The sequence below is a fragment of the Salmo trutta genome, chromosome 27 (genome assembly GCF_901001165.1).
Source record: "Salmo trutta chromosome 27, fSalTru1.1, whole genome shotgun sequence".
In the NCBI taxonomy this organism is placed as follows: domain Eukaryota; kingdom Metazoa; phylum Chordata; class Actinopteri; order Salmoniformes; family Salmonidae; genus Salmo; species Salmo trutta.
In genome coordinates, this window is record NC_042983.1 from 14,796,351 (window position 1) to 14,822,786 (window position 26,436).

Below are 26,436 nucleotides of genomic sequence, written 5' to 3' on the forward strand. Positions count from 1 at the left end.
ATGACAATGACCCAAAACACACGGCCAAGGCAACAAAGGAGTGGCTCAAGAAGAAGCACATTAAGGTCCTGGAGTGGCCTAGCCAGTCTCCAGACCTTAATCCCATAGAAAATCTGTAGAGGGAGCTGAAGGTTCGAGTTGCCAAACGTCAGCCTCGAAACTTTAATGACTTGGAGAAGATCTGCAAAGAGGAGTGGGACAAAATCCCTCCTGAGATGTGTGCAAACCTGGTGGCCAACTACAAGAAACGTCTGACCTCTGTGATTGCCAACAAGGGTTTTGCCACCAAGTACTAAGTCATGTTTTGCAGAGGGGTCAAATACTTATTTCCCTCATTAAAATGCAAATCATTTTATGACATTTTTTACATGCGTTTTTCTGGATTTTTTTGTTGTTATTCTGTCTCCCACTGTTCAAATAAACCTACCATTAAAATTATAGACTGATCATTTCTTTGTAAGTGGGCAAACATACAAAATCAGCAGGGGATCAAATACTTTTTTTCCCCACTGTACGTACTACTGCTCTATCAAAACAAAAACCTTAAAACGTCCTTCAGTCTACGTCAATCAGGGCACCTGACTGTTCCTCTTGGCAGATTATTGGTTGAGTCTGAAACCCCCAGCATGACTGTAGTATAGTGTTGCCTGTTTTGCATGTTATTTGGGCATGAATACGTGTCACACATCAGTTCAAAACAATGTAAAAAAAAAATATAACATTGAGTTAATAAAGCCGCATACTAACATGGTCTCTTTATTGTTTTCTTGAGTAAGGCAGCTCCAAAATACAGGTGCTTCAGCCTAGCTCAGTACTTTCTATTGTGGTGGGGCAGCTAGCAGAAAATATGGAGCATAGGGTTTGGTAATGTTCTCTAGTTGCGCCGTGATTGGCTCAGTGTTCTGTCACTCATGGGGACACTACATCACCACAAAATCTACGGATAGAGCTCGAAAATTCAAGCCCATTGGGTGCTGCAATAGAGTTACATTAGAAGTGCCCATCCAAGAAGGCTCAAGGTCATTGGCCACAGATACAATTATGTCAAATCACGTTATATCTACAGTAGCTTTGATTGGACTGAGCATTGCAACATCACACTTTCAAAATCTTAGCGAGCAAGCTAGCAGTCATCATCATGAATCAAATCGACAATATGCTGGCAAATCCTTTTCAATCCTTGTCATATGAAGAGAAATTATATATAAAACGTATCGGTGCTCATCGGCCAACAGACATAAACATTACACAACAAGTTGGAAATCGCAAATTCAACAACGAGTGGTTTGGAAGGAATCAGGAATCAACTCCAAGCGTTGCAAAGCAATCACTAGCCTGCTATTCAGTGGAGTGGGTGTGTGGTCCAAGTCTGAGTTTAAGGGTTTATTTTCTAAGATTAAAAGGATAAACATTCACGTGACATTCGCGGCAGGTAGCCTAGTTGTTAGAGCGTTGGACTAGTAGCCGAAAGGTTGCAAGATCGAATCCCTGAGCTGACAAGGATAAAAAAACTGTCGTTCTGCCCCTGAACAAGGCAGTTAACCCACTGTTCCTAGGCCGTCATTGAAAATAAGAATTTGTTCTTAACTGACTTGCCTAGTTAAATAAAAAATGTAAACATTCACATTACTTCTGCCACATTCAAAACAACTGGAAACTGCGAAATCTCAGACTTCAGTGAATTCAGGAGAACTGGGGACTGGGTAGAAAACAAGATCCGACTGGGAAAATACGTTTTCAACGGTCATCCAACTCAGAATTCAAAGCCGGGAACTCTTGAGCGCCGACCTGAAGATCACTGACATCATGATTCAACCTTGTTTTTTCCCAGAGTTCACAGTTGTCTTCAAAGCATCATAAATCCAGAAAATGCCAGACTTTGATGACAAAGTTTGATGACAAAATGTGCACACAAGGACCGCGGTGCCGCCTTCCTGTTCAAGTGAGCACATAACAAAAAGGTGAGTCCAAAAATGTATTGTATGCTGCTGCATAAATGATGCAACATGCCAGGGAGATATGTATACTGTAGCTAAGAAAGTAATACTACGTGTATGTTGTGTAGTAAGCTGTAAGTAGCCCATGTGCCTCACCCTAATAACTGTGTAGCGGCTTTGCTGACATGCAAGATGTTTGCCCCACCAAGATTTACATGCTAAAATCGCCAATGGTGTGTTCGTGTGTGCAAGTGTGTGTGTGTGTGTGCCCACTGCGCTGGTGTTAGTGTTCATCATGTGTGTCTAAAGGCAGACATTTTGTGCCTGGATGGGCCTTTTACTGAACATCTGTTTCATATGGAGCTACAAAGCAGGGGGTATGCTCTAAACAGAGAGAGAGAGAGACATAGAGAAAAAGACAGAGAGAGAGACCTAGAGATAGAGACATAGAGAGAGAGAGACCTAGCGATAGAGACAGAGAGAGAAAGAAATAGAGAGAGAGACCTAGAGATAGAGACATAGAGAGAGAGAGACCTAGAGAGATAGATATAGAGAGACATAGAGAGAGAGAGACCTAGAGATAGAGACATAGAGATAGAGACAGAGAGAGAGCCCTAGAGCGAGAGATATAGAGAGACATAGAGAGAGAGACCTAGAGATAGAGACCTAGAGAGAGATATAGAGAGACATAGAGAGAGAGAGATATAGAGAGACCTAGAGAGAGAGATATAGAGAGACATAGACAGAGAGATATAGAGAGACATAGAGAGAGATATAGAGAGACATAGAGAGAGAGATATAGAGAGACATAGAGAGAGATATAGAGAGACATAGAGAGTGAGATATAGAGAGACATAGAGAGTGAGATATAGAGAGACATAGAGAGTGAGATATAGAGAGACATAGAGAGAGATATAGAGAGACATAGAGAGAGATATAGAGAGACATAGAGAGAGATATAGAGAGACATAGAGAGTGAGATATAGAGAGACATAGAGAGTGAGATATAGAGAGACATAGAGAGTGAGATATAGAGGGACATAGAGAGTGAGATATAGAGAGACATAGAGAGTGAGAGATAGAGAGACATAGAGAGTGAGATATAGAGAGACATAGAGAGTGAGATACCTAGAGAGAGATAGAGAGACCTAGAGAGAGAGATATAGAGAAACCTAGAGAGAGAGCGAGAAAGACATAGAGAGAGAGATATAGAGAGACCTAGAGAGAGATATAGAGAGACCTAGAGAGTGAGATATAGAGAGACATAGAGAGTGAGATATAGAGAGACATAGAGAGAGATATAGAGAGACATAGAGAAAGAGATATAGAGAGACATAGAGAGTGAGATATAGAGAGACATAGAGAGAGAGATATAGAGAGACATAGAGAGAGACCTAGAGAGAGACATAGAGTGTGAGATATAGAGAGACATAGAGAGTGAGATATAGAGAGACATAGAGAGAGAGATATAGAGAGACCTAGAGAGAGAGCGAGAGAGAGTCTTTGACAGCTCTATCAGTGGTAGAGTATTCCCAATCAGTGCCATAGTAAAACAGTCTGCTAAATAGATGTAGTCAAGTTGGAAATACAATAGGGAGAGGAAAAGAGATCTCACTGACGCTCACTCTGCCCTACTTTGGTCTGATAATATGATAGTTATTATATAGCCAGTGTTGTATAGAGCCATGATCACATGAATTCCCTTCCATCTCAAATTACTCAAGCAAACAGCAAAATTAGCTTTAAAAAAACAATAAAACAACACCTCACAAAACAACACCTGTCTGACCTACAGATATGTAGTAATGTATGTATGTAAGTCTGTAATGTCTATTCTCATGTTTTTAAATGTTGGCGTGGGCTAATGGGGATCCCAATGAAATCATCTAATATGATAAACAATCAGTGTTGTTTCCTAGAACTAAAGCTGGTTATAGTTTTCAGCCAAAACCATGTTGATCTTGTGTGTCACTGCTGCACTCTCTACAGACCATGTCAACAAGAGTGACACGCTCTCTTATTTACTCAGGCCATGTGACCAAGCCAGATGACATGTAGAAAAGTGTTGTAATAGTATTTTGTTACAATGAGACATAATAACATCACCATCGGAGAGACAGAGAAAGATAACATCCTTAGCTCATGAAGGGCTAGGCTCAATTTAGAGGGAATCTCATCCAGAAGGGAAACCCCCTACTCCAGCTCCTGACCCAGCTCCAGCTCCTGACCCAGCTCCAGCTCCTGACCCAGCTCCAGCTCCTGACCCATCTCCAGCTCCTGACCCAGCTCCTGACCCAGCTCCAGCTCCTGACCCAGCTCCAGCTCCTGACCCATCTCCAGCTCCTGACCCATCTCCAGCTCCTGACCCAGCTCCAGCTCCTGACCCAGCTCCAGCTCCTGACCCATCTCCAGCTCCTGACCCAGCTCCAGCTCCTGACCCAGCTCCTGACCCAGCTCCAGCTCCTGACCCATCTCCAGCTCCTGACCCAGCTCCAGCTCCTGACCCAGCTCCAGCTCCTGACCCAGCTCCTGACCCATCTCCAGCTCCTGACCCATCTCCAGCTCCTGACCCAGTTCCATCTCCTGACCCATCTCCAGCTCCTGACCCAGTTCCATCTCCTGACCCATCTCCAGCTCCTGACCCAGCTCCAGCTCCTGAACCTACTACAACTCCTGACCCATTTCCAGCTCCTGACCCAGCTCCTGACCCAGCTCCAGCTCCTGACCTATCTCCAGCTCCTGACCCAGCTCCTGAACCTACTACAACTCCTGACCCAGCTCCAGCTCCTGACCCAGCTCCAGCTCCTGACCGATTTCCAGCTCCTGAGCCATCTCCAGCTCCAGACCCAGCTCCTGCCAGCTCCTGACCCAGCTCCAGACCCAGCTCCTGCCAGCTCCTGACCCAGCTCCAGACCCAGCTCCAGCTCCTGACCCAGCTCCTGCCAGCTCCTGACCCAGCTCCAGCTCCTGACCCAGCTCCTGCCAGCTCCTGACCCAGCTCCAGCTCCTTACCCAGCTTCAGCTCCTGACCCATCCCCAGCACCGGTCCAAACCCACGAGACAATACTTTCACAATGGGTGGATCAAACAAACAGAGACCTGCTAAGACTTGTGTTTTCCATAACAACAACTGGCTAAAAGTCCACAGATGGGATCAGACTGGGCCAACTTTCTCACAGCAAAGACAGCACACCATCATACTGAAGAAAGAGAAGCACACACCCAGAAAATGCTGAATAGCACCGTGGCTTTCCCTCTTTCACCCAGCTCCCTAGTCCCTACCCTCCGTCTGTGAATAATAACCCCTGGAGCCTTCACCTGCCATGTGGAGACTGGAGCACTCTGTACTAACTGAGCTGGGGCCGACAGAGAATGAAGCATTAACTTGGTAGAGTACAGTCTAATAAATAGATGTAGCCTACAGTACATGGACATATATTTGGAATAACTGAGCTAGGGCGTAGTAACTGAACTGTGGGGTTTTCTGTACATGCCACGTTCCTGTTGTAGTCCGGAGTGAACTGGCAGCAGGACAGAGCACACTGAGGGAGGCTGTAGTTCAGCTCTGTGTTAGCCCCCGTGGCAGCCTGCACTAAACTAGGCCATCCTAACTACCGTACAATTACACACACAGGAAATGACACACGGCAGCCTTTTCCATAGCTCCGCTCCACTCTGCTCTTCCAGGGAAGGCTTTATTACAGGGTTTATGTGGAGTTTAGAGCTTCCAAAACTATTCTAGAGCTTTACTGGGTCTCTGTGTCTAAAACAACATCAAGGCCGGGTACGAGACTGGACCACACATTTAGGTGGTGTGAGCATGTTTCTTGTGTGTGTGCACGTAGAGCAGAGTGTGTGTGTGCGGGTGTGACTGTCTACATGCGATCGTCCGCGTACTCACGTGGTCCCTCATCTCCTGCTCCACGGTGGGTGACATCATGACGACACAGATGACGGTGACGAGGAGGAAGTAGAGGGCGTACATGAAGCGTGTGGATGTGGACTGCTTGATTTTAGGACAGCAGCCACAACAACAGGAGCAGGCTGCCGAGCCACAGCAGCACGCCAGCTACACCAGGGGAGAGGAGGAGAGGACACTGAGACAGTAGAATGTCATTATACACGCTCAATGACATTATGGGGCGGTTACTACAGATTAACAATATATATATTCATAATATAGTTTTAGAATTGTTCCACAGTTTGCTCTTTCTTTCTCTCTCTCTCTTATAATGTGTGACTGAGACAGAACTCTGCAGGGGAGTGTGGGAGATGAGAGACTACTCAGACATTCCACAATAAATCAACTTTGGGGAGGGGACATTTATTCCCTAGCTTTTAGATAAACACTGCAACTCTATGTTTGTATAGCTATGGATGCAGGGTTTTGGTCTCAGGAGTAAAAAGGTAATGACGTAGTCAGTGACATCACTAAGTGTCACGGTTGTCGTTAGGAGAAGCGGACCAAAGTGCAGCGTGTGTGTCGTTCCACATACTATTTTCACAGTGAAACTTTGCAATACATACACAATAAACTGAGCGAACACAAACCGTGACGCAGAGTTGAAACATACACAAACTCAAAAACTCTCCCACAAACCCAGGTGGAAAAAAAATCCTACTTAAGTATGATCTCCAATTAGAGACAACGAGGACCAGCTGCCTTAATTGGAGATCATCCCAAACAAAACCCAACATAGAAATACAAAACTAGAACCTGACAACCTCGAAAAACTAAACTAGAAAACCCCTCTGTCACGCACTGACCTACTCTACCATAGAAAATAACAGCTTTCTAAGGTCAGGATGTGACACTAAGGCGGGACTTCGGTTTAATAAAACAACTTGAGACCTTTTGTTTGATGCAGAACTTACTCAGCAACAGGCGTGCTATGTTCCTGTGTGTCAACTTCTGTGTGCAATTGCATTAATAAAGGTTTTTGAATGATTTAATTAAAGATATTCTCATAATGCTAATTTCACCAATGAGCCAATGATGATTGACAAGGAGGAAAAGAACGAACTCAACAGTTCGAGGGTCCCAGTGAAGAAAATGTACCCGTTCCCCCCCCCCCTGATTTATTCATCCGGTATTGTGCAATTAACTAAAATTAAACCAACTTTCTGAAAAGGCAACAAAGGCACAGGGATGCTCCTGTCTGTGTTTGTAAGGGCTCGACATATAGGGAGGATTTGAAACCCTCTGGCCCAGTCTATCATCCCCGTCAGCGTGCAGCTTGGGCCAGTGAAAGAATATATTGTAATAATGTCATTTTTAATCTAGGCTATATAATTGATTAAAAAACAGATGGATTCCCGAAGCTGTTTGCTTGCTATGTCGAGAGAGACGCACCATATCTTCGCTAAACCCCCCTCCTCTTCTTCTTGATGCAACATTTTAAATTATACTCAAGACACACATATTTTAGAGGCTTTTCACTGACAGCAGCAACTCAATCAGTTAGACCTACCGCCACAAGCCAAACTGCAGACTTCCCAAACACACTGGTGATTTGAAACAATCCACAGCAAAAAAATGTATTACGCTAATGATCCTCTGTGTCGAAGTCATGCTCCCTGGTGAAGTATTTTGAATGATATTATTTAGATAGGAGTAATTATATAATTTTGATGAAACATCAATTTACTTTAGGGCAATCCACCATCCTAACGGTGCACTGTGCACCCGCCACCTTTCCTTTCCAATTCACAAGAGGCTGAAACCAGAGAGCTGTACAGGGGCGCAACTTTGGTGGGGGGGACATTGTTTTTTACATTTTATTATTATTATTTTACACTCCAAACAGCCTACCCGATCGCTTGGAGACATCCCCATGGTCCTAAAGCACACTGTTGCCTCATTTTGAGTCACATTCCAATTATAAAATGCAATTTCAGAATGTGGTGGGGGGGGCCTGTCCCCCCCGTCCCCAGTGAAAGTTGCGCCCCTGGATCTATATATAATGATGAGATCATCATGTCTCCGCCCTAACAATGGCAGTCTATGTCCTAAAGGCGGGAAGGCAGGCGACAAGATTAGGTCTGCAAATTGTTCCCATAGTAACACGTTGGGCTTACATTGGACAGATTTTGAGGAAAGTGAGCCCTCTCGCTTCGCCTCTTCCTCTCTGCTGAAACTATATCACCGGAGAAAGCATCCAAACGAGCGAAAACAGCGCCCAATGTATCTGATGCTGTCTGGCCAGAAATAGCATGACACGCCATACTCTTTTGGTCCAGACAGCATTAGATACATGGTCTATACATACTGAGACAAACAGGCGCTGAGATTGAAGCGTTTTTCTGTCGGGGCGCGCCTCTGTCAAATAAATGACCAATATTTTATTTGGAAAGGCAAGGAGGTACTGTAAGGTGGGCCAAGGCCCCTAAGGCCCGCCCATAATGCCAGGCCTGGTTGAATATTTGCAATGTGCAATTCAGTCATCATGGAATAGCCTACATTGAAAATCAGACATTGCTGCAGTAGATATCTCAGATAGGGTGGAGTGAGGCCTAAGAGGGTTTTATAAATAAGCATTAACCAGTGGGTCATTAACACTGGAACAGAACACATCAGACCGTTACAAACACATGCGTTTTACTGCGTAGGGTTAGATAGACTGGCTTGTGTCCCTTTGGAATTACAAACAGATTATGCAACACTAACACATCTCAGATGGCAGGCTAGTCCCATACAACAGACTATGTCACAAACTCTGTAGGCCTCTGTAGGTCTAAATCCAGCCTGTTTAGCTATAAGAATGTATCATGTAAGAGAGACATGAGAGGAAAAGACAGGCATGGGATCAGAAAAGGATCTTGTGTGTTTTTGTCCCCCAGTACTGAATCTCAGTGCAAACCCACCCTAACTTCCTCACCACAGCTGTGTGTGTTCTGTAGGATTTATTGGATATCTTTAGGCTAGAGAACAGAACAGCAAGAGGATGGGGTTCTAACTAGAGGAATAAAGGAGAGGATTTGAGTATGGTGTATAATTATCCAGCTCCCTCCTTCAGAAAAGAAGACAAGGCCTCTGCTTATGAGAGCAGTTAGACAGAACAGGCCCATCTCTGTATGGTGATTGGTGGCTTCAGAGGCTTCAGTTTCACCAGCGCGGGTTTGATGGGTAGGAGAATCAGCCCCCTCCTGTACACCCTATTCACCCATGACTGCATTGCCACACACGTCACCAACTCAATCTTCAAGTTTTCCGACGATACAACAGTGGTATGTGCGCCTGATTACCAACAACGAAGAGAGCACTCGCGGAGTGGTGCCAGGAAAATAACCTCTCCCTCAAATGTAACACCAGCTGATCGTGGACTACAGGAGACATCCACATCCATGGGGGAGCAGAGGGGAGGGTCAAAAATGTCAAGTTCGACGACCTGAAATGGTTCCTTCACACAGACAGTGTGGTGAAGAAGGCGCAGCAGCACCTCTTCAACATCAGGAGGCTGAAGAAATTTGGCTTGGCCCCGGGCCATAAGACCCTCACAAACTTCTACAGAGAGCATCTTGTCGGGCTGTATCACCGCCTGGTACGGCAATTGCAACCACAGGGCTCTCCAGAGGGTGGTGCGGTTAGCTCAACGTAACATCGGGGGCACACTGCCTGCCCACCAGGACATCTACAGCACTCGGTGTCACAGGAAGTCACAGGAAGGACAAGAAGATCATCAAGGACCCCAGCCCCCCAAGCCACGGCCTGTTCACCCCGCTACCATCTAGAAGGCAGAGACGGTACAGGTGCATCAAAGCTAGAACCAACAGACTGATAAACAGCTTCTATCTCCAGGCCATCAGGCTGTTGTACCACCAATAGCCGGACTCCGCCCAGTACCCTGACCTGAACCTCAGACACTGTCACTAGCCGGCTACCAGGTCTACCCTGCACCTTAGAGACCACTGCCCTATGTACAGTACATACTGTACAGTCATTAGGGTTGCAAAGGGTCGGAAACGTTCCGGGAAATTTTTAAAATATTTCCATGGGAAGTTAAGCCCGGGAATTTGGGGAATTTTGCTTAAATTCATCAAAGAAAGTTAGCTTATAACAGTGAACCTTTTTTGTGGGATTCACATAAGGCAAATCTAGGTCTTGTAGCATATTTTGTTAAACTATCCTCAATTCAATGGAATTGCAACCCTCTGCATGTACAGTGCATTCTTCCATCACATGTACAGCTGATTCTCAAGATCTTGCACACTAATGAGATGCTATTGAGCCCACACTACTACACTGTCTGAGCCAAGGACTACATGCTTTCTGGTAAGTTTTGATTACAATACTGGATGGGGTGAATATATTTTATCTGATATACATGATTTTTTTGTTAACCTGTTAGGGCTAGGGGGCAGTATTTACACGGCCGGATAAAAAACGTACCCGATTTAATCTGGTTACTACTCCTGCCCAGTAACTAGAATATGCATATAATTATTGGCTTTGGATAGAAAACACCCTAAAGTTTCTAAAACTGTTTGAATGGTGTCTGTGAGTATAACAGAACTCATATGGCAGGCAAAAACCTGAGAAGATTTCATGCAGGAAGTGGCCTGTCTGACAAGGTGTTGTTGTTCTTGCCTCTGTTTATTGAAGACTGAGGATCTTAGCTGTAACGTGACACTTCCTACGGCTCCCATAGGCTCTCAGAGCCCGGGAAAAAGCTGAACGATATCGAGGCAGCCTCTGGCTGAAACACATTATCGCCTTTGCCAAGTGGCCGATCAGAGGACAAAGGGCTTAGGCGCGTGCCCGAGTCGACCCCATGCTTTATTTTCTTTCGTCTGTTTACCTAATTGCAGATTCCCGGTCGGAATATTATCGCTTTTTTACGAGAAAAATTGCATAAAAATTGATTTTAAACAGCGGTTGACATGCTTCGAAGTACAGTAATGAAATACTTAGAAATCTTTTGTCACGAAATGCGCCGTGCGCGTGACCCTTATTTACCATTCGGATAGTGTCTTGAGCGCATGAACAAAACGCCGCTGTTGGAACATAACTATGGATTATTTGGGACCAAACCAACATTTGTTATTGAAGTAGAAGTTCTGGGAGTGCATTCTGACGAAGAACACCAAAGGTAATCAAACTTTTCTAATAGTAAATCGGAGTTTGGTGAAGGCTAAACTTGCTGGGTGTCTAAATAGCTAGCCCTGTGATGCCGGGCTATCTACTTAGAATATTGCAAAATGTGCTTTCACCGAAAAGCTATTTTAAAATCGGACATATCGAGTGCATAGAGGAGTTCTGTATCTATAATTCTTAAAATAAGTGTTATGCTTTTTGTGAACGTTTATCGTGAGTAATTTAGTAAATTGTTAGTAAATTCGCCGGAAGTTTGCGGGGGGTATGCTAGTTCTGAACGTCACATGCTAATGTAAAAAGCTGTTTTTTGATATAAATATGAACTTGATTGAACAAAACATGCATGTATTGTATAACATAATGTCCTAGGTGTGTCATCTGATGAAGATCATCAAAGGTTAGTGCTGCATTTAGCTGTCTTCTGGGTTTTTGTGACATTATATGCTAGCTTGAAAAATGGGTGTCTGATTATTTCTGGCTGGGTACTCTGCTGACATAATCTAATGTTTTGCTTTCGTTGTAAAGCCTTTTTGAAATCGGACAGTGTGGTTAGATTAACGAGAGTCTTGTCTTTAAAATGCTGTAAAATAGTCATATGTTTGAGAAATTGAAGTAATAGCATTTCTAAGGTATTTGAATATCGTGCCACAGGATTCCACTGGCTGTTACGTAGGTGGGACGATTTGGTGCCACCTACCCTAGAGAGGTTAACTAGTGAATAGTAGCCTACAGCAAAGTGTGTTTAAATCATTTCTAACTTGTTAACAACTTCTGCTAGTTCGTTTTTGCTACCATGTGGGTTTTTAGCTTGCTTGAGCCTGCTAACTGAGGAGTGTTAATTCACCTGTTTCCATACACATTTAATTTTAAAACATTTATCTTACAAAGGAGTTGTTTAATCTAACTGTTTAACTATTTATCTGCACATGGAATTGTATTTGTTGTTTTTTTTACTAATTTCTTTCTAATCTTTACAGGAAAATGACACGGGCACTATCTGATGTGTGGAGACATTTCACTGAAGCTAATGTAGAAGGAAAAGCTGTGTACATTTGCAAATACTGTGCCAGATCATGTGTGAAGAATGCAACAAAGTTGCAGAATCATCTGGCCAATCGCATAAAGTTCCCTCTGCGCTCACAACAAGCAACCTCTGACAAAAGTCCCTCTACTTCTATTCAAGGTGAAAATGATGAATCAGACACCTTATCGATAGCAACAGCTCATGTTCTTCCTGGGAACAGAGGTTTTTTTTGACTCAATGGAGGAACGTAGTCAGAGAAATGCTGATGAATGTCTTACTCGAGCTGTGTATGCAACTGGTTCACCTCTGATGCTCACAGGCAATGTGTATTGGAAGAGATTTCTGAATGTTCTTCGCCCAGCATACACCCCTCCAACCAGACATGCTTTATCTACTCATTTGCTGGATGCAGAGTTCAACAGAGTTCAAGTGAAGGTCAAGCAAATCATAGAGAAAGCAGACTGTATTGTAATCATCTCTGATGGGTGGTCGAATGTTCGTGGGTAAGGAATAATTAACTACATCATCTCCACCCCTCAACCAGTATTCTACGAGAGCACAGACACAAGGGACAACAGACACACCGGTCTCTACATTGCAGATGAGCTGAAGGCAGTCATCAATGACCTTGGACCACAGAAGGTTTTTGCACTGGTGACAGACAATGCTGCGAACATGAAGGCTGCTTGGTCTAAAGTGGAGGAGTCCAACCCCCACATCACACCCATTGGCTGTGCTGCTCATGCATTGAATCTGCTCCTCAAGGACATCATGGCACTGAAAACAATGGATACACTCTACAAGAGAGCCAAAGAAATGGTTAGGTATGTGAAGGGTCATCAAGTTATAGCAGCAATCTACCTCACCAAGCAAAGTGAGATGAATAAGAGCACCACATTGAAGCTGCCCAGCAACAACCGTTGGGGTGGTGTTGTCATCATGTTTGACAGTCTCCTGGAGGGGAAGGAGACTCTCCAAGAAATGGCCATATCACAGTCTGCTGATATGGACAGCCCCATCAAGAGGATCCTCCTGGATGATGTATTTTGGGAGAGAGTGGTAAGCAGCCTGAAACTCCTGAAACCTATAGCAGTAGCCATTGCACTGATTGAGGGAGACAATGCCATCCTGTCTGATGTTCAGACTCTGCTTGCAGATGTAAGAGAAGAAATCCATACTGCCCTGACCCCTTCACTGTTGCGCCAAGCAGAGGTGATAAGGGAATTATATAATGAAGGTAAATGAATAAAGAATCCAACCCTGTCACGTAACCAATTAGTAATTAGTAGTTATGTAGCATGTATAATGAATAATTAAAGTACTAATCGACAGGCCCATAAGGTCTAGTAGAGGCCCGGGACAAAATGTGTGTGTGTGTGTGTTTTAGTGGGCCTAAGATAACGACAAGTAGACTGTGATTGACCCGGCAGCTGAGGAACTTTGAGTAACTTAGAGAAGAAAGGGAGTGACCCTCAAGGTTTCTCTAATCTCGGGGGAAAGGAACAGACAGCGCTGGGTAGTGATTAACAGTGATGAGAACTCCAGGGAGGGATACAACTCACCTACTGTTTGTGTGGAGGTATGTGCGTAAGTGGAGAGTTAGCATAAAATGAATGTCTTTGTTATTTGGACCTCAGAACGTTCTCTGAATAAACTGTACAGACCTTTTGCAGAAAAGCTGAGTCCTTGCCTAATTATTCTTAACCCAGTGTCTTACATACCTTGGGGGTTAGTCAAGGCTTATTGATTGTTAATTATTATCATTGGGATAGAAAATTCCACTGACAAGAGGAAACTGCAGTTCCGAAATATATCAAAAAGCTTTAAGACTTCTGCCTGAAGCCCATACACACCGCAGCGTACATGTTGGACCCCAAGTATGCTGGCATTAGCATCCTGTCTGGTGCAGAGATCAACAAGGCCTATGGTGTCATCACTACCGGGTCTCGCCACCTTGGCCTGGATGAGGGCAAGGTTCTTGGCAGTCTGACAAAGTACACTTCCAAGCAAGGGCTTTGGGATGGCAATGCAATATGGCAGTCGTCCCAACATATCTCATCAGCCACTTGGTGGAAGGGACTTTGTGGATCTGAGGCTCTTTCCCCTGTTGCCTCCATCATCCTCCAAATCCCACCAACATCAGCCGCCTCAGAGCGCAACTGGTCCTTGTTTGGGAAAACACACATCAAAGCATGCAACAGGCTGACCAATACAAGGGTTGAAAAATTGGTGGCCTGACAACGAGCCATCATCAACAAGGTTGGAAAGTGACAGTGAAGATGAGACCTCAGAGTCTGATGTTCAAGAGGTGGACATTGAGGAGGTCCAGGGAGAAGACATGGAAGCCTGAGAGGAAGACAACCAAAGCTTTAGTTTCTAGACTATTATTTTACAGATGTATATTGAAAACGTTTTTGGGAGATGCCGAAGGATCATTGGGGGATCATTCAATATTCCCTTTCTTTTGTTGTTCAGTGAAATCCTCCCATGTGTAGAGTCAACTCATTTAATATTCCCCAAAATGTGCAACCCTAACAGTCATTGAACACTGGTGACTTTAATGTTTACATACTGTTTACCCACTTCATATGTACAGTATGGTGTACCTCACTCTAATATATCTACTGCTGTACATATCATTCCTAGTATATCTTGTGCAAATTCATCTGGTGTAGATACGTAAAGATTACATTTGGATTACTGTTACAGTGCTATTTGGACTGTTAATTGGATTTGTTCTTTCTTGTTGTTCTTTCTATTTTTTAATTGATTATGTGTGTACCTGTTTGACATTTTACTGCTTTGTTAGCAGCTAGTAACACAAGCATTTCGCTGCACCCCGCTATAACATCTGCTAAACTGTGTACGTGACCAAATTCTTTCAGATCTACCAGTGTATGGGGTATTACGGGAAGTATCAACGAGTGGGGGCTGGAGGTAGTGTGCAGGATATGGGGTAGAGGTAGGGAGTTGATTTTGGGCCTATACCCCCTACTAAACTACACAGGACTAAATGGGATTAGTTCCTCTCTTTGATAATAATTCATTAGGCAACACAGACTCAAGAAGCAGAGTAGAAAAAGGGTTGAGTGGGTGTTGGCTGTCTTTAGTGAGTGTGTATTTAGCCGTTTAGCTAATCTAATAGAGCCAGTGTATGGGAACGCTCTAACACTAACACAGTGGGACGAACACACAATGTGGGGGCAAGAGGAGCTAAGTGGGGCTGGCTGAATAGCTAGCTGCAGTACAGAGGCATTCCACAGCACACAGAGAAAATGGAGATGCCATGACAACCAACTCTGACCCTCCCCTCCCTCAGGTGGTCTGCCTGTATGTTTGGACGCCCCCGTTCAGACAATATTAGCACCCAGCCTGCCAAACTATTACCCCTCAATCTGTAGCCATCGACCCCTCATCCCAACCACACCACCCTCATACCCCCCTCCACACACTCACACGCAACCACACACACTACACCCACAAAGGGTTACATGGCAAGGCTACCAGTTCTACAATTAGCTTCTATAAAAAGCCTACACAACCACTCTCCCCTTCCACTGACACCACACCAACCCCCACTGTAACTCAACCATCACTGGACCCTAGGGACAATGACAACTCTCTCTCTCCCTCTAGATCTTTCTGTTATACTCTCCTTCCCATCCTTCAGCTGTCCCAGGGGTTAGGGGTGGAAGGGGATAGCCCCTTCCCTAAAGGGGTCGGTAAACTAGAGACCCTGCCCTGTTGTTCTCACACACAGACGCACACAGTCCCACACACGCATGAATACACACGTCATGCACAAACCCACACACAACTTCTCCCATTTTCCAATGTGTAAAACCAGTGGGCCACTGGTGCTACGCCACTGATTTTAACTAACTGTAAGTTAAACTTACAATATGTAACTTTTTGGGCAACCCGACCAAATTCACATAGATATGTGTCATTCTCGTTTAAAGCCAATCTAGGAAGCGGTAGATCTGTTCTAGGTGCTCTATTTCTATGCTTCCTGTTCTTAAGTTTCGTTTTTGTGTATTTTACTTTCGGTTTTGTACACCAGCTTCAAACAGCTGAAAATACAATATTTTTGGTTATGTAAAAGATATTTCACAGCGGTTTAGATGGTACAATGATTCTCTACACAATGACTGCTTGTTTTGTCACATAAAATACAATTTGGTGAACTATTCAAATTTTAGCAATCAGGAAATGGGGACGCAATTTCTGCATAATGCACCTTTAATTATAACTATAAGAAATCTAAGATGTGTCATAAAGGATTTTCAGCTCAGGACTCCAGCTATGCCTTTAGTTTGCTAACTTGCTAGCTGAGTGGCTAGATGTAAAGATCAAGTATGAAAATGTAGATTCCGCCCAACCCTAATCAAAACGCAATCATTTTGAAGTAAAGACCCCTGCCAACTAATATCAACATTTAAATTGAGTTTTGCAGAAATGATTCGCCTTCTGTTTGCCTTCTGTTGTCCCAGACCTGCTGGAACCCTGACCTATTCACCGGACGTGCTACCTGTCCCAGACCTGCTGTTTTCAACTCTCTAGAGACAGCAGGAGCGGTAGAGATACTCTCAAAGATCGGCTATGAAAAAGCCAACTGACACTTACTCTTGTGTTACTGACTTGTTGCACCCTCGACAACTACTATGATTATTATTATTTGACAATGCTGGTCATTTATGAACATTTGAACATCTTGGCCATGTTCTGTTATAATCTCCACCCGGCACAGCCAGAAGAGGACTGGCCACCCCTCATAGCCTGGTTCCTCTCTAGGTTTCTTCCTAGGTTTTGGCCTTTCTAGGGAGTTTAATGTAAGGATAATGTGAGGATAATGTAAGTTCACAGAAATAAGTTGAAATTTTGTCAGTCCAAATCTGAACAAATCACAGGCGTCTGTTTCACAAGTTTGGATAGCAAAGTACAGTACAGTACAGAACAGTACAGTAAAGAATAGTAGAGTAGAGTTTAGTACAGTAGAGAATAGTAGAGTAGAGTACAGTATAATTTACTGTATTGTACTGTATTGAACACAATTATACACTACATTACTGAATTCTACTGTAGTGTACTGTGCTGTACTGTAATGAACTCTACTCTACTCTGCTGTGATGTCCAAACTTGTGAAACATAGACATTTATGATTGGCCGGGTTGGTCCAATCCGGAACATTTGGTCTTGTCTGGGGGGCGGAGCTCATTAGAATAATAGCCAGTGTGCAGAATAATACCCAAACAAGCCAAAGTGGAAATTAAATGTTTCTACCTTTGTGTACCTATTCAGGATACATCACCATGTAGAGAATGACATTCATAATTATGCATTTCTGTATAGTACATACACTACGTGACCAAAAGTATCTGGACACCTGCTCGTCGAACATCTCATTCCATTCCAAAATCATGGGCATTAAATATGGAGTTGGTCCCCCCCTTTGCTGCTATAACAGCCTCCACTCTTCTGGGAAGGCTTTTCACTAGATGGTGGAACATTGCTGCGGGGACTTGCTTCCATTCAGCCACAAGGGCATTAGTGAGGTCGGGCACTGATGTTGGGTGATTAGGCCTGGCTCGCAGTCGGTGTCCTAATTCATCCCAAAGGTGTTCGATGGGGTTGAGGTCAGGGTTCTATGCAGGCCAATCAAGTTCTTCCACACCGATCTCGACAAACCATTTTTGTATGGACCGTGCTTTGTGCACGGGAACATTGTCATGCTAAAACAGGAAAGAGCCTTCCCCAAACTGTTGCCACAAAGTTGGAAGCACAGAATCGTCTAGAATGTCATTGTATCCTGTAGCGTTAAGATTTCCCTTCACTGGAACTAAGGGGCCTAGCCCGAACCATGAAAAACAGCCCCAGACTATTATTCCTCCTCAACCAAACTTTATAGTTGGCACTATGCATTCTGGCAGGTAGCGTTCTCCTGGCATCCACCAAACCCAGATTCGTCTGTCGGACTGACAGATGGTGAAGTGTGATTCATAACTCCAGACAACAAGTGTTTCCACTGCTCCAGATTCCAATGGCGGCAGGCTTTACACCATTCCAGCCGACGCTTGGCATTGGGCATGGTGATCTTAGGCTTGTGTGCGACTGCTCAGCCATGGAAACCTATTTCACGAAGCTCCTGACGATCAGGTCTTGTGCTGACATTGCTTCCAGAGGCAGTTTGAAACTCGGTAGTGAGTGTTGCAACCGAGGACAGACGATTTGTACGCCCTACCCGCTTCAGCAATCAGTGGTCCCGTTCTGTGAGCTTGTGTGGCCTACCACTTCGCAGCTGAGCTGTTGTTGCTCCTTGATGTTTCCACTTACAACTGCACTTACAGTTGACCAGGGCAGAAACTTGATGAGCTGACTTGTTGGAAAGGTGGCATCCTATGACGGTGCCACGTTGAAAGTCACTAAGCTCTTCAGTGAGGTCGTTCTACTGCCAATGTTTGACTGTGGAGATTGCATGGCGGTGTGCTCGATTTTATACGCCTGTCAGCAACGGGTGTGGCTGAAATAGCCAAATCCACTAATTTGAAGGGGTGTCCACATACCTTTGTATATTTATAACAAGTGACATCAATAAGGGATCATAGATTTCAACTGGTCAGCCAGTGTCTTGGAAAGAGCAGGCGTTCTTAATGTTTTGTATACTCAGTGTACACACTGCATTTAGACTTCATTACCAAATTGAGGGATTGAAAAGGAATGAATCAGAAGGTTGACACAACAACAACAGACAGATGAGTGTGTGAAACCCACAGCTGGTCCCAGGTCGAGGGATATCTCTAACACTATGAGATACCACTACAGGACTGAGATAACAACAAAAGATGGTGGAGAGCACACACACACACACACACACACACACACTCTGCAGAACTAGGTCATACCCAGACGATGAAACAATAAGCAGAACACAACACCGGCAAATCAGGATAGGACTGTATCTGAACACAGAACTGTGTCTGAACACAAGAGTTACATGTAAAGTCATGCTATGGTTACATCAAGCCAGCCAGCACCCCCGTTTGGCAAAATCATTTGGAGCAACCCCACCCTCAAACTACTTCCCATGGCTATGACCCTCTCCCTCCCTCGCTTTGTGCCTGCAGAGAGAACCCAGGAAGACAAAGACAGAAGGCTGAGGCACACACACACAAACACACGCCTGCCTACACACACACACACACACACACACACAAACACACGCCTGCCTGCCTACACACACACACACACACACACACACACGCGCGCGCGGGCCGATTAAGAGCCAGGGCTAGGGGTAGTATAGAGTACTATAGAGTAGAGCTGACCTGTGCCACTTTCTTCCCTGACTGACAGCAGCTCTATTTTCTCTATAGCTAGGCAGCTGCATGCACAATGCCGAAATGTATCACTGAACAGTTTCCTATACACTGACACAGACACACAAACACACACACAGGTTTACCAACTCCTTAACGGGGTAAATACAGCCCCTGGTTACGCTAAACAAAGACAGGCGTATAAAGGAAGAGAGAAAGAGAGAGAAAGAGAGAGCGAAAGGGACAAAGGGAATGTTGAGCAACCCAAGAGGCATCCATGACAGAAACAAACTGAAGAAAAGAGACACAGGCGGACAGACAGACAGTACACAGAGGAAGAATGTGGCCCAGTCATAAGACACTGCTACACAGACATATTTACCTTTACCTCCAATACAACCGCACAGATAAAACATCTTGCTAATAACTGTGTTATAGACAATGGAAGACCTCTAGTTACATGTCAAACTTCCATGTGCAGCAGCTTTTTTTCATCTGAGATGGATAACAATTATCAAACACATGTATGTCTATGCCTTACGCAACCATGCAGTCCCTTGTCAAGGTCTGGCTGAGTCAGCGGGTTATAGGGATGTAATGATGCACAGATATGCACCGTCCCCGATTCAAATGTTTAAAGGGAAGGTTGCACGATATATTTCCACAAATCGAACAACTTAGATGGGTGATATTCCATCTAAACAGTATTTATGCTAAAGTTGATAATAAAAAAAGGATACACTTCATTTATCAAAAACGAATATAGCAACAATACATTTGGGCTTTGACGTGAAGAGAAGAACTGCAGTTTACCAGCATGCATGTTTGGATCTAAATACGAGTAGCTGAATGGGAAGAAAGTCCTACCGCTTCGGGCAGACTGGGTCAGGGAGCTTCAGTCATATGCAGGCCTCACTTTTACAATTACCACGGCTACCAACAGTGGAAGAGTGGATTCAACATGAAGCTGAGGAAAATCTGTTTTTTAAAACCTTTGACCTCTTCCTGACCTTGCACATCTGCGCGGCATCTTCAGCATTCGAATACTAAAATGGTTTGTGTGATATTAGGCTTTATTCGTTGAGTGACAACCTGTGTAACTTGCTAGGTTATTGATATCTATGCCATGTTGAACATTTTGTTTAACGGGAATAATAGTAAGTTACCCGAGACTTCTCTCATCTGGCTATACCTGCTGAATGGGGCTTACAATAGATTTTATTTAGATTGTTCAAGTTCATCATCAGCAAAAGTTTTGGTAGTTTTGCTTTAAGCAATTAGTGTACTGTATATGGTCACTTTTAGCGAGGCTTACTGGATGGCAGAAGTGAAAGGAGAAGACCATTCGATTTTGAGATGGGGGTGAAGTCCAAAGTTGTTCTATATATTCCTTGGCGATAAATATTGATACATTACTAACTCAAAAACGTAATCTGAAAAAATGACAAGTTAATTAGTGGGTGATTCTGATTTCAGAACCAGAGTGGGGTGACAAAAAACAATTGCTACATTGCCCCCCCCCACATCTGATAGTGGGGTGGTAGATGCCTAGTCTCCCTTATGGCTCAGCTCAGGTGCCTACATCTCTCTCTCTTTCTCTCTCGCATCCATTACCATCGAGCAGACGGGCATTTCACTGGGTTTCATCATACTACCCTCTCTACATGCGGACCCTCAGCACATCCGGGTACATGCTAAATAAACATCCAAACATAAACACACACTAAACTAGAGCAGAGCAACTAGCTCCAGACATAGTCCTACGCCTAACCACAACTCTACGCTCTCATCGTAGCCTAAGCCAGACTCTAGTCTTCCAATGGCTACACCTGGTACAGGCCAAGCCAATCAAAGACCACAGTATCCTGGGTTTTGATCGAGGGCTCAGCTAAAGTCTCCCCTCCTCCTACGGAAGCCTGTATTCGTCTGTGCTCACAGCCAGAGGGGTTTTGAAAGGACACTTGATCACAATAAAAGGTCAAATAAAAAGAAATCAAAAGAATCACTACACGTGTTGTTTCCTAAACATGAAGACAGTCTATGAGACTGACTATGCATATCCACACTATGGCTTTGTTTACTTAGCCACGTTGGTTCAGTAGGAAACCTTCTGTCACTGTTCCAGGGTCAGATCTCCTTGCCCAAGGCCTGACCTCTACTATTTAGGGCTAAACTGCCCAGCAGGCCTGGGATCCGTGTCTGAATGCAGAGTGGGAGCATGTGGCACTGTGGCAGACCTGGAGTGACAGACATCTACTGGATGTTTATGTTAGTCAGCTGCAGGTGTGTGTGTCTGCCAGACTAGTACTGCAGGGCAGGTGTGTGTGTCTGCCAGACTAGTACTGCAGGGCAGGTGTGTGTGTCTGCCAGACTAGTACTGCAGGGCAGGTGTGTGTGTCTGCCAGACTAGTACAGCAGGGCAGGTGTGTGTGTCTGCCAGACTAGTACTGCAGGGCAGGTGTGTGTGTCTGCCAGACTAGTACTGCAGGGCAGGTGTGTGTGTCTGCCAGACTAGTACTGCAGGGCAGGTGTGTGTGTCAGTGTGTGACTACAGTGTGTCCCTACCTCTCACTGCTGTTTGTCACTGTAACGTTATGTTTCCAACGTAGGTCAGAGTTACTGCTGCACCTATCAGAGATCCCTCCCTGGTCCTGACTCTCCTGTCCCAGACTACTTCTCTCCGCGCCCATCTACACCACCGACTGTCCCTATTCTGTCAAGCTCTGGCCCGTTTCTCTCCGATACTAATCTAATCCAAACAGCCAGCCCCCCCACATTCAACCAAGGAGGAAATGAACAGACCACCCGCAGACCACACAGACACACAAACGCATACACACACAGTCAAAATAAACACAAATACACACACACGTTGACAGGGACAAAGCTAATAGGGGTCTGTGACTGGATTAGCATATGGCCTGTGCAGCAGGACAATTTTGACTAAAGTGTTTGTGCTTAATTTCCTGCAAATCTCAGCCACGCACACACACACCACACACACACACCACGCACACACACACACCACCCCTCATTTCCTTTGATTGTTTTCTTCATTGAAGGGGCTGAAGGGACGGCCCTGACTGCACTGGATAAGGGATGTGTCCCTGTAATTAAATTCATCTGGAGGAGAAACTATTCCGTGTGGTTAGACTAGCAGGCAGTTAGGACCAGCCCTGGCCCCTGATCCACTCCTCCTTAACGGAACAATGCCAAGAACTAGGTCTGTTCCATGGGACATAGACGTTTTCTGTATCCCTGCTTGGATCATATATTTTCCTCAAATATCTCAACATGAAGTCATGTTTAACTGTGTGTTAGTGGACTTTTGGCTGGTTGGTTTGACACTAGAAACCTGAGTAAACTACCCCGTAGTCTTTTCAGCCATAGAAGCTCTGCTCGTCACCTAATGGCTTGGCCATATCATCCCCAAGTAGCCGTCTCTAGACTTGACAGTTCGTGCAGCTTTTGTATTCTGATCATGGAGTTCTGATCATGGAGTTCTGATCATGGAGTTCTGATCATGGATTTCTGATCATGGAGTTCTGATCATGGAGTTCTGAACACGTCATGCGTCTACACCTAGGGTAATTAAATCAAATAAAACTTTATTTGCCACATGCGCCGAATACAACAAGTGTAGACTTTACTGTGAAATGCTTAGTTACAAGCCCTTAACCAACAGTTCAGTTCAAGGGTATCGTGTCTAGACTTGACAGTTCATGCAGCTTTTGTATTCTGATCATGGAGTGTCCGGATTCCCTTTTCCCGCGCTATATTTAAATGCCAGTATGCGAGTATAAATCTGATAATAACACAACAACAACTTGATGGCAGTAGCCAACTGCTATAGCTAACTAGCCAGCTAGCCTCTGTAACTAGCCAACTAAAGGGATTGCAAAAAGGTTAGCATAACTCTAGCCAAACAAAAAATGGTTTTCCTAATATGCTAGCTGGCTAGCATTTGTGAAGCCAGCAAACACGTTCCTCACAGGCTAGGAACGCATTTCCTACAATGTTTAATGAAAAAAGGTTGCCTCTTGCTCCCAAAACACATATTTTATGTAGACTTGTTGGTGAAGTGCGGATGACGTCACCCACTGTATGTGCTTTCAGTAGCCTGATTGCGTCCAGACTGAGGAGAAATCCGCACACAATGCAGCCCTGACCACCTCCTGAAGGGGTCAGCCAGATCTGAACACAATTCAATTTTCTATTTCAATTTAAGAGGCTTTATTGGCATGGGAAACATATGTTTACATTGCCAAAGAAAGTGAAATAGATCATAAACAAAAGTGAAATAAGCAATAAAAAATAAACAGTAAACATTACACTTACAAAAGTTCCAAAGGAATAAAGCCATTTAAAATGTCATATTATGTCTATATACAGTGTTGTAATGATGTGCAAATAGTTAAAGTACAAAAGGGAAAAAAATAAACATAAATATATTATATTTACAATGGTGTTTGTTCTTCACTGGTTGACCTTCTCTTGTGGCAACAGGTCATAAACATTGCTGCTGTGATTGTACACTGTGGTATTTCACCAAATAGATATCGGTGTATATCAAAATTGGATTTGTTTCAAATTCTTTGTGGGTCTGTGCAATCTGAGGGAACTATGTGTCTCTAATATGGTCATACATTTGGCAGGAGGTTAGGAAGTGCAGCTCAGTTTCCATCTCATTTTGTGGGCAGTGTGCACATAGCCTGTCTTCTTTTGCATGCCAGGTTTGCCTTTGGCGGCCTTTCTCAATAGCAAGGCTATGCTCACCGAGTCTGTACATAGTCAAAGATTTCCTTAATTGTGGGTCAGTCACAGTGGTCAGGTATTCTGCCACTGTGTACTCTCTGTTTAGGGCCAAATAGCATTCTAGTTTGCTCTGTTTTTTTGTAAATTATTTCCAATATGTCAAGTAATTCTCTTTTTGCTGTCTCATGATTTGGTTGGGTCTAAGTGTTGCTGTCCTGGGGCTCTGTGGGGTCTGTTTGTGTTTGTGAACAGAGCCCCAGGACCAGCTTGCTTATGGGGCTCTTCTCCAGGTTCATTTCTCTGTAGGTGATGGCTTTGTTATGGAAGGTTTGGGAATCGCTTCCTTTTAGGTGGTTGTAGAATTTAACAGCTCTTTTCTGAATTTTCATAATTAGCGGGTATCGGCCTAATTCTGCTCTGCATGCATTATTTGGTGTTTTACATTGTACACAGAGGATATTTTTGCAGAATTCTGCATCCAGTCCCATTTTGTGAATTCTTGGTTTGTGAGGGGACCCCAGACCTAACAACCATGAAGGGCAATGGGTTCTATAACTGATTCAAGTATTTTTAGATCCTAATTGGTATGTCGAATGTTATTCTGATAGCAGACGTTGCATGTATGTGTCAAGTGTAGACACGATTCTTGAGACATCTCTACCCTAAATCCCAACCCTAACCTTAACCCCTAAGGTGGTTAAGGTAAGGGTTAAATTTAGGGTTAAGGTTAGGTAAGGGTTATGGTTAAGGTTAGGGGTTAAGGTTAGGATTTGGGGTAGGGACGTCCCAAGGGTCATGTCTACACTTGACACTTACACGCGACATCTGCTATCAGAATACGAAGATCGCAGTGTATATTGGATTAAACTCAGTACTGCTAGCCAAGCGGACACATATCATTAAACTGGGAAAGAAGAGAAAAAGATCTGCCAAAACCATCAGAACCACAAAGCATTACGTCACTGGAAAACTGTGAGATCAATTCAAACGAATTGGACCAAGCCGAACACAAAGGCTAGACTATGTTTGTAGAGGTAGCCTGGGCGGCACATTTAGGCACTGAACCCAAAATTGTGTCACAGCATGATTACCAGTGCAACGATATAGTACATTGTTTACAGTCGAACTGACAGTGCTAACACCAGCAACATTTTTGACATTTTGCACAAATGTTACAAACTCGCTTCTGATACAAATCACAACAGCTTTGTAGATGCACTGTGCGCTAACGTTACTTTGTATACATTTTTGGAAGCTGTGTGGCTAGATTATCTTCCATGGTCATCAGCAAGGAATATCTAGCTAAATTAGCTTTAGCCAACCGTTGGAAGACACATACACACACACACACACACACACACACACACACACACACACACACACACACACACACACACATTTAATAAAATACATAAATTAATTTCAACCTTCAATACACATTGAAATTAAGAATAAAACTAAAACCACTACATGTCGACATTGTCCATCAAATGTAAACTACACATTATGCCGGAGTTTAAATTATTAGCAAAACAGGGATAGCTAGCTATAACATTAGCTGGTGCCGGAGATTTTTAACATCAACGTGCCAACTAATATTCCGACATCAGTGAACACACTTGCTTATTATTACTCACCTGCCCTATACAGCGCGGGGTACACATCTTGTTACGGAGGACAAAAATACCCTTTCAGAATGTAGCACACGTTTCCAGTTCCGGACGTTCTCTAGTAGAAATCTACTTAAAAAGACCGTGGGGACAGTACGTGTGTCCCAGTCTTCCCCGTCTCTCTCTTTCTCTCCCCCTCTCTCCTCCCACTGGTTTTACCGTGATGGCGTTACTTGCTACAGGCAGCTGCTGAACCACTCATTGCACAGACAAACCACTCATTGCACAGACAAAAGCCACTATTTAACCTTTGAGTCACTAGAGCGTGACTCAAAGCAAGTAAGATGTAGAGATACTGTGTAATAAATCACTATGAAGCGTTATAAACAGTTAATACGACAATGACACATTTCATTTATAATATGAATTGTCTTTTCTTATTTGATTTATTTCTCACTTCCGTTTTAGTCACATTGTTCTAGGTTCATATAGATTCCGTTCATGATAGTTGGTCAATAAACTGATATATTAAGGATTAGAAATGTCCTACAGTCACAGTGAAATCCTTTTGTAAAAACAGTGTGTGTGTGTGTGTGTGTGTGTGTGTGTGTGTGTGTGTGTGTGTGTGTGTGTGTGTGTGTGTGTGTGTCTGTTATTAATGTCTGTCACGTTGTGTGTTTTTGTTACAGAAGTGTTACTG

At 44.0% G+C, this 26,436-nt stretch overlaps 1 protein-coding gene across 1 annotated transcript in view; it reads right to left on the reverse strand.

Annotated features, from left to right (window-relative positions):
• The window catches only part of serinc5 (serine incorporator 5), a 54,943-nt gene extending 28,938 nt beyond the window's left edge, over positions 1–26,005 (reverse strand). The window contains exons 1-2 of the mRNA XM_029716823.1: positions 25,764–26,005; positions 5,839–6,006 (exon numbers count right to left, since the gene is read on the reverse strand). Of these exons, the coding sequence (XP_029572683.1) occupies positions 5,839–6,006; positions 25,764–25,790 (195 nt within the window). The 5' untranslated portion in view covers positions 25,791–26,005. The remainder of the gene's footprint in view (positions 1–5,838; positions 6,007–25,763) is intronic.
• Positions 26,006–26,436: the final 431 nt, after the last annotated feature.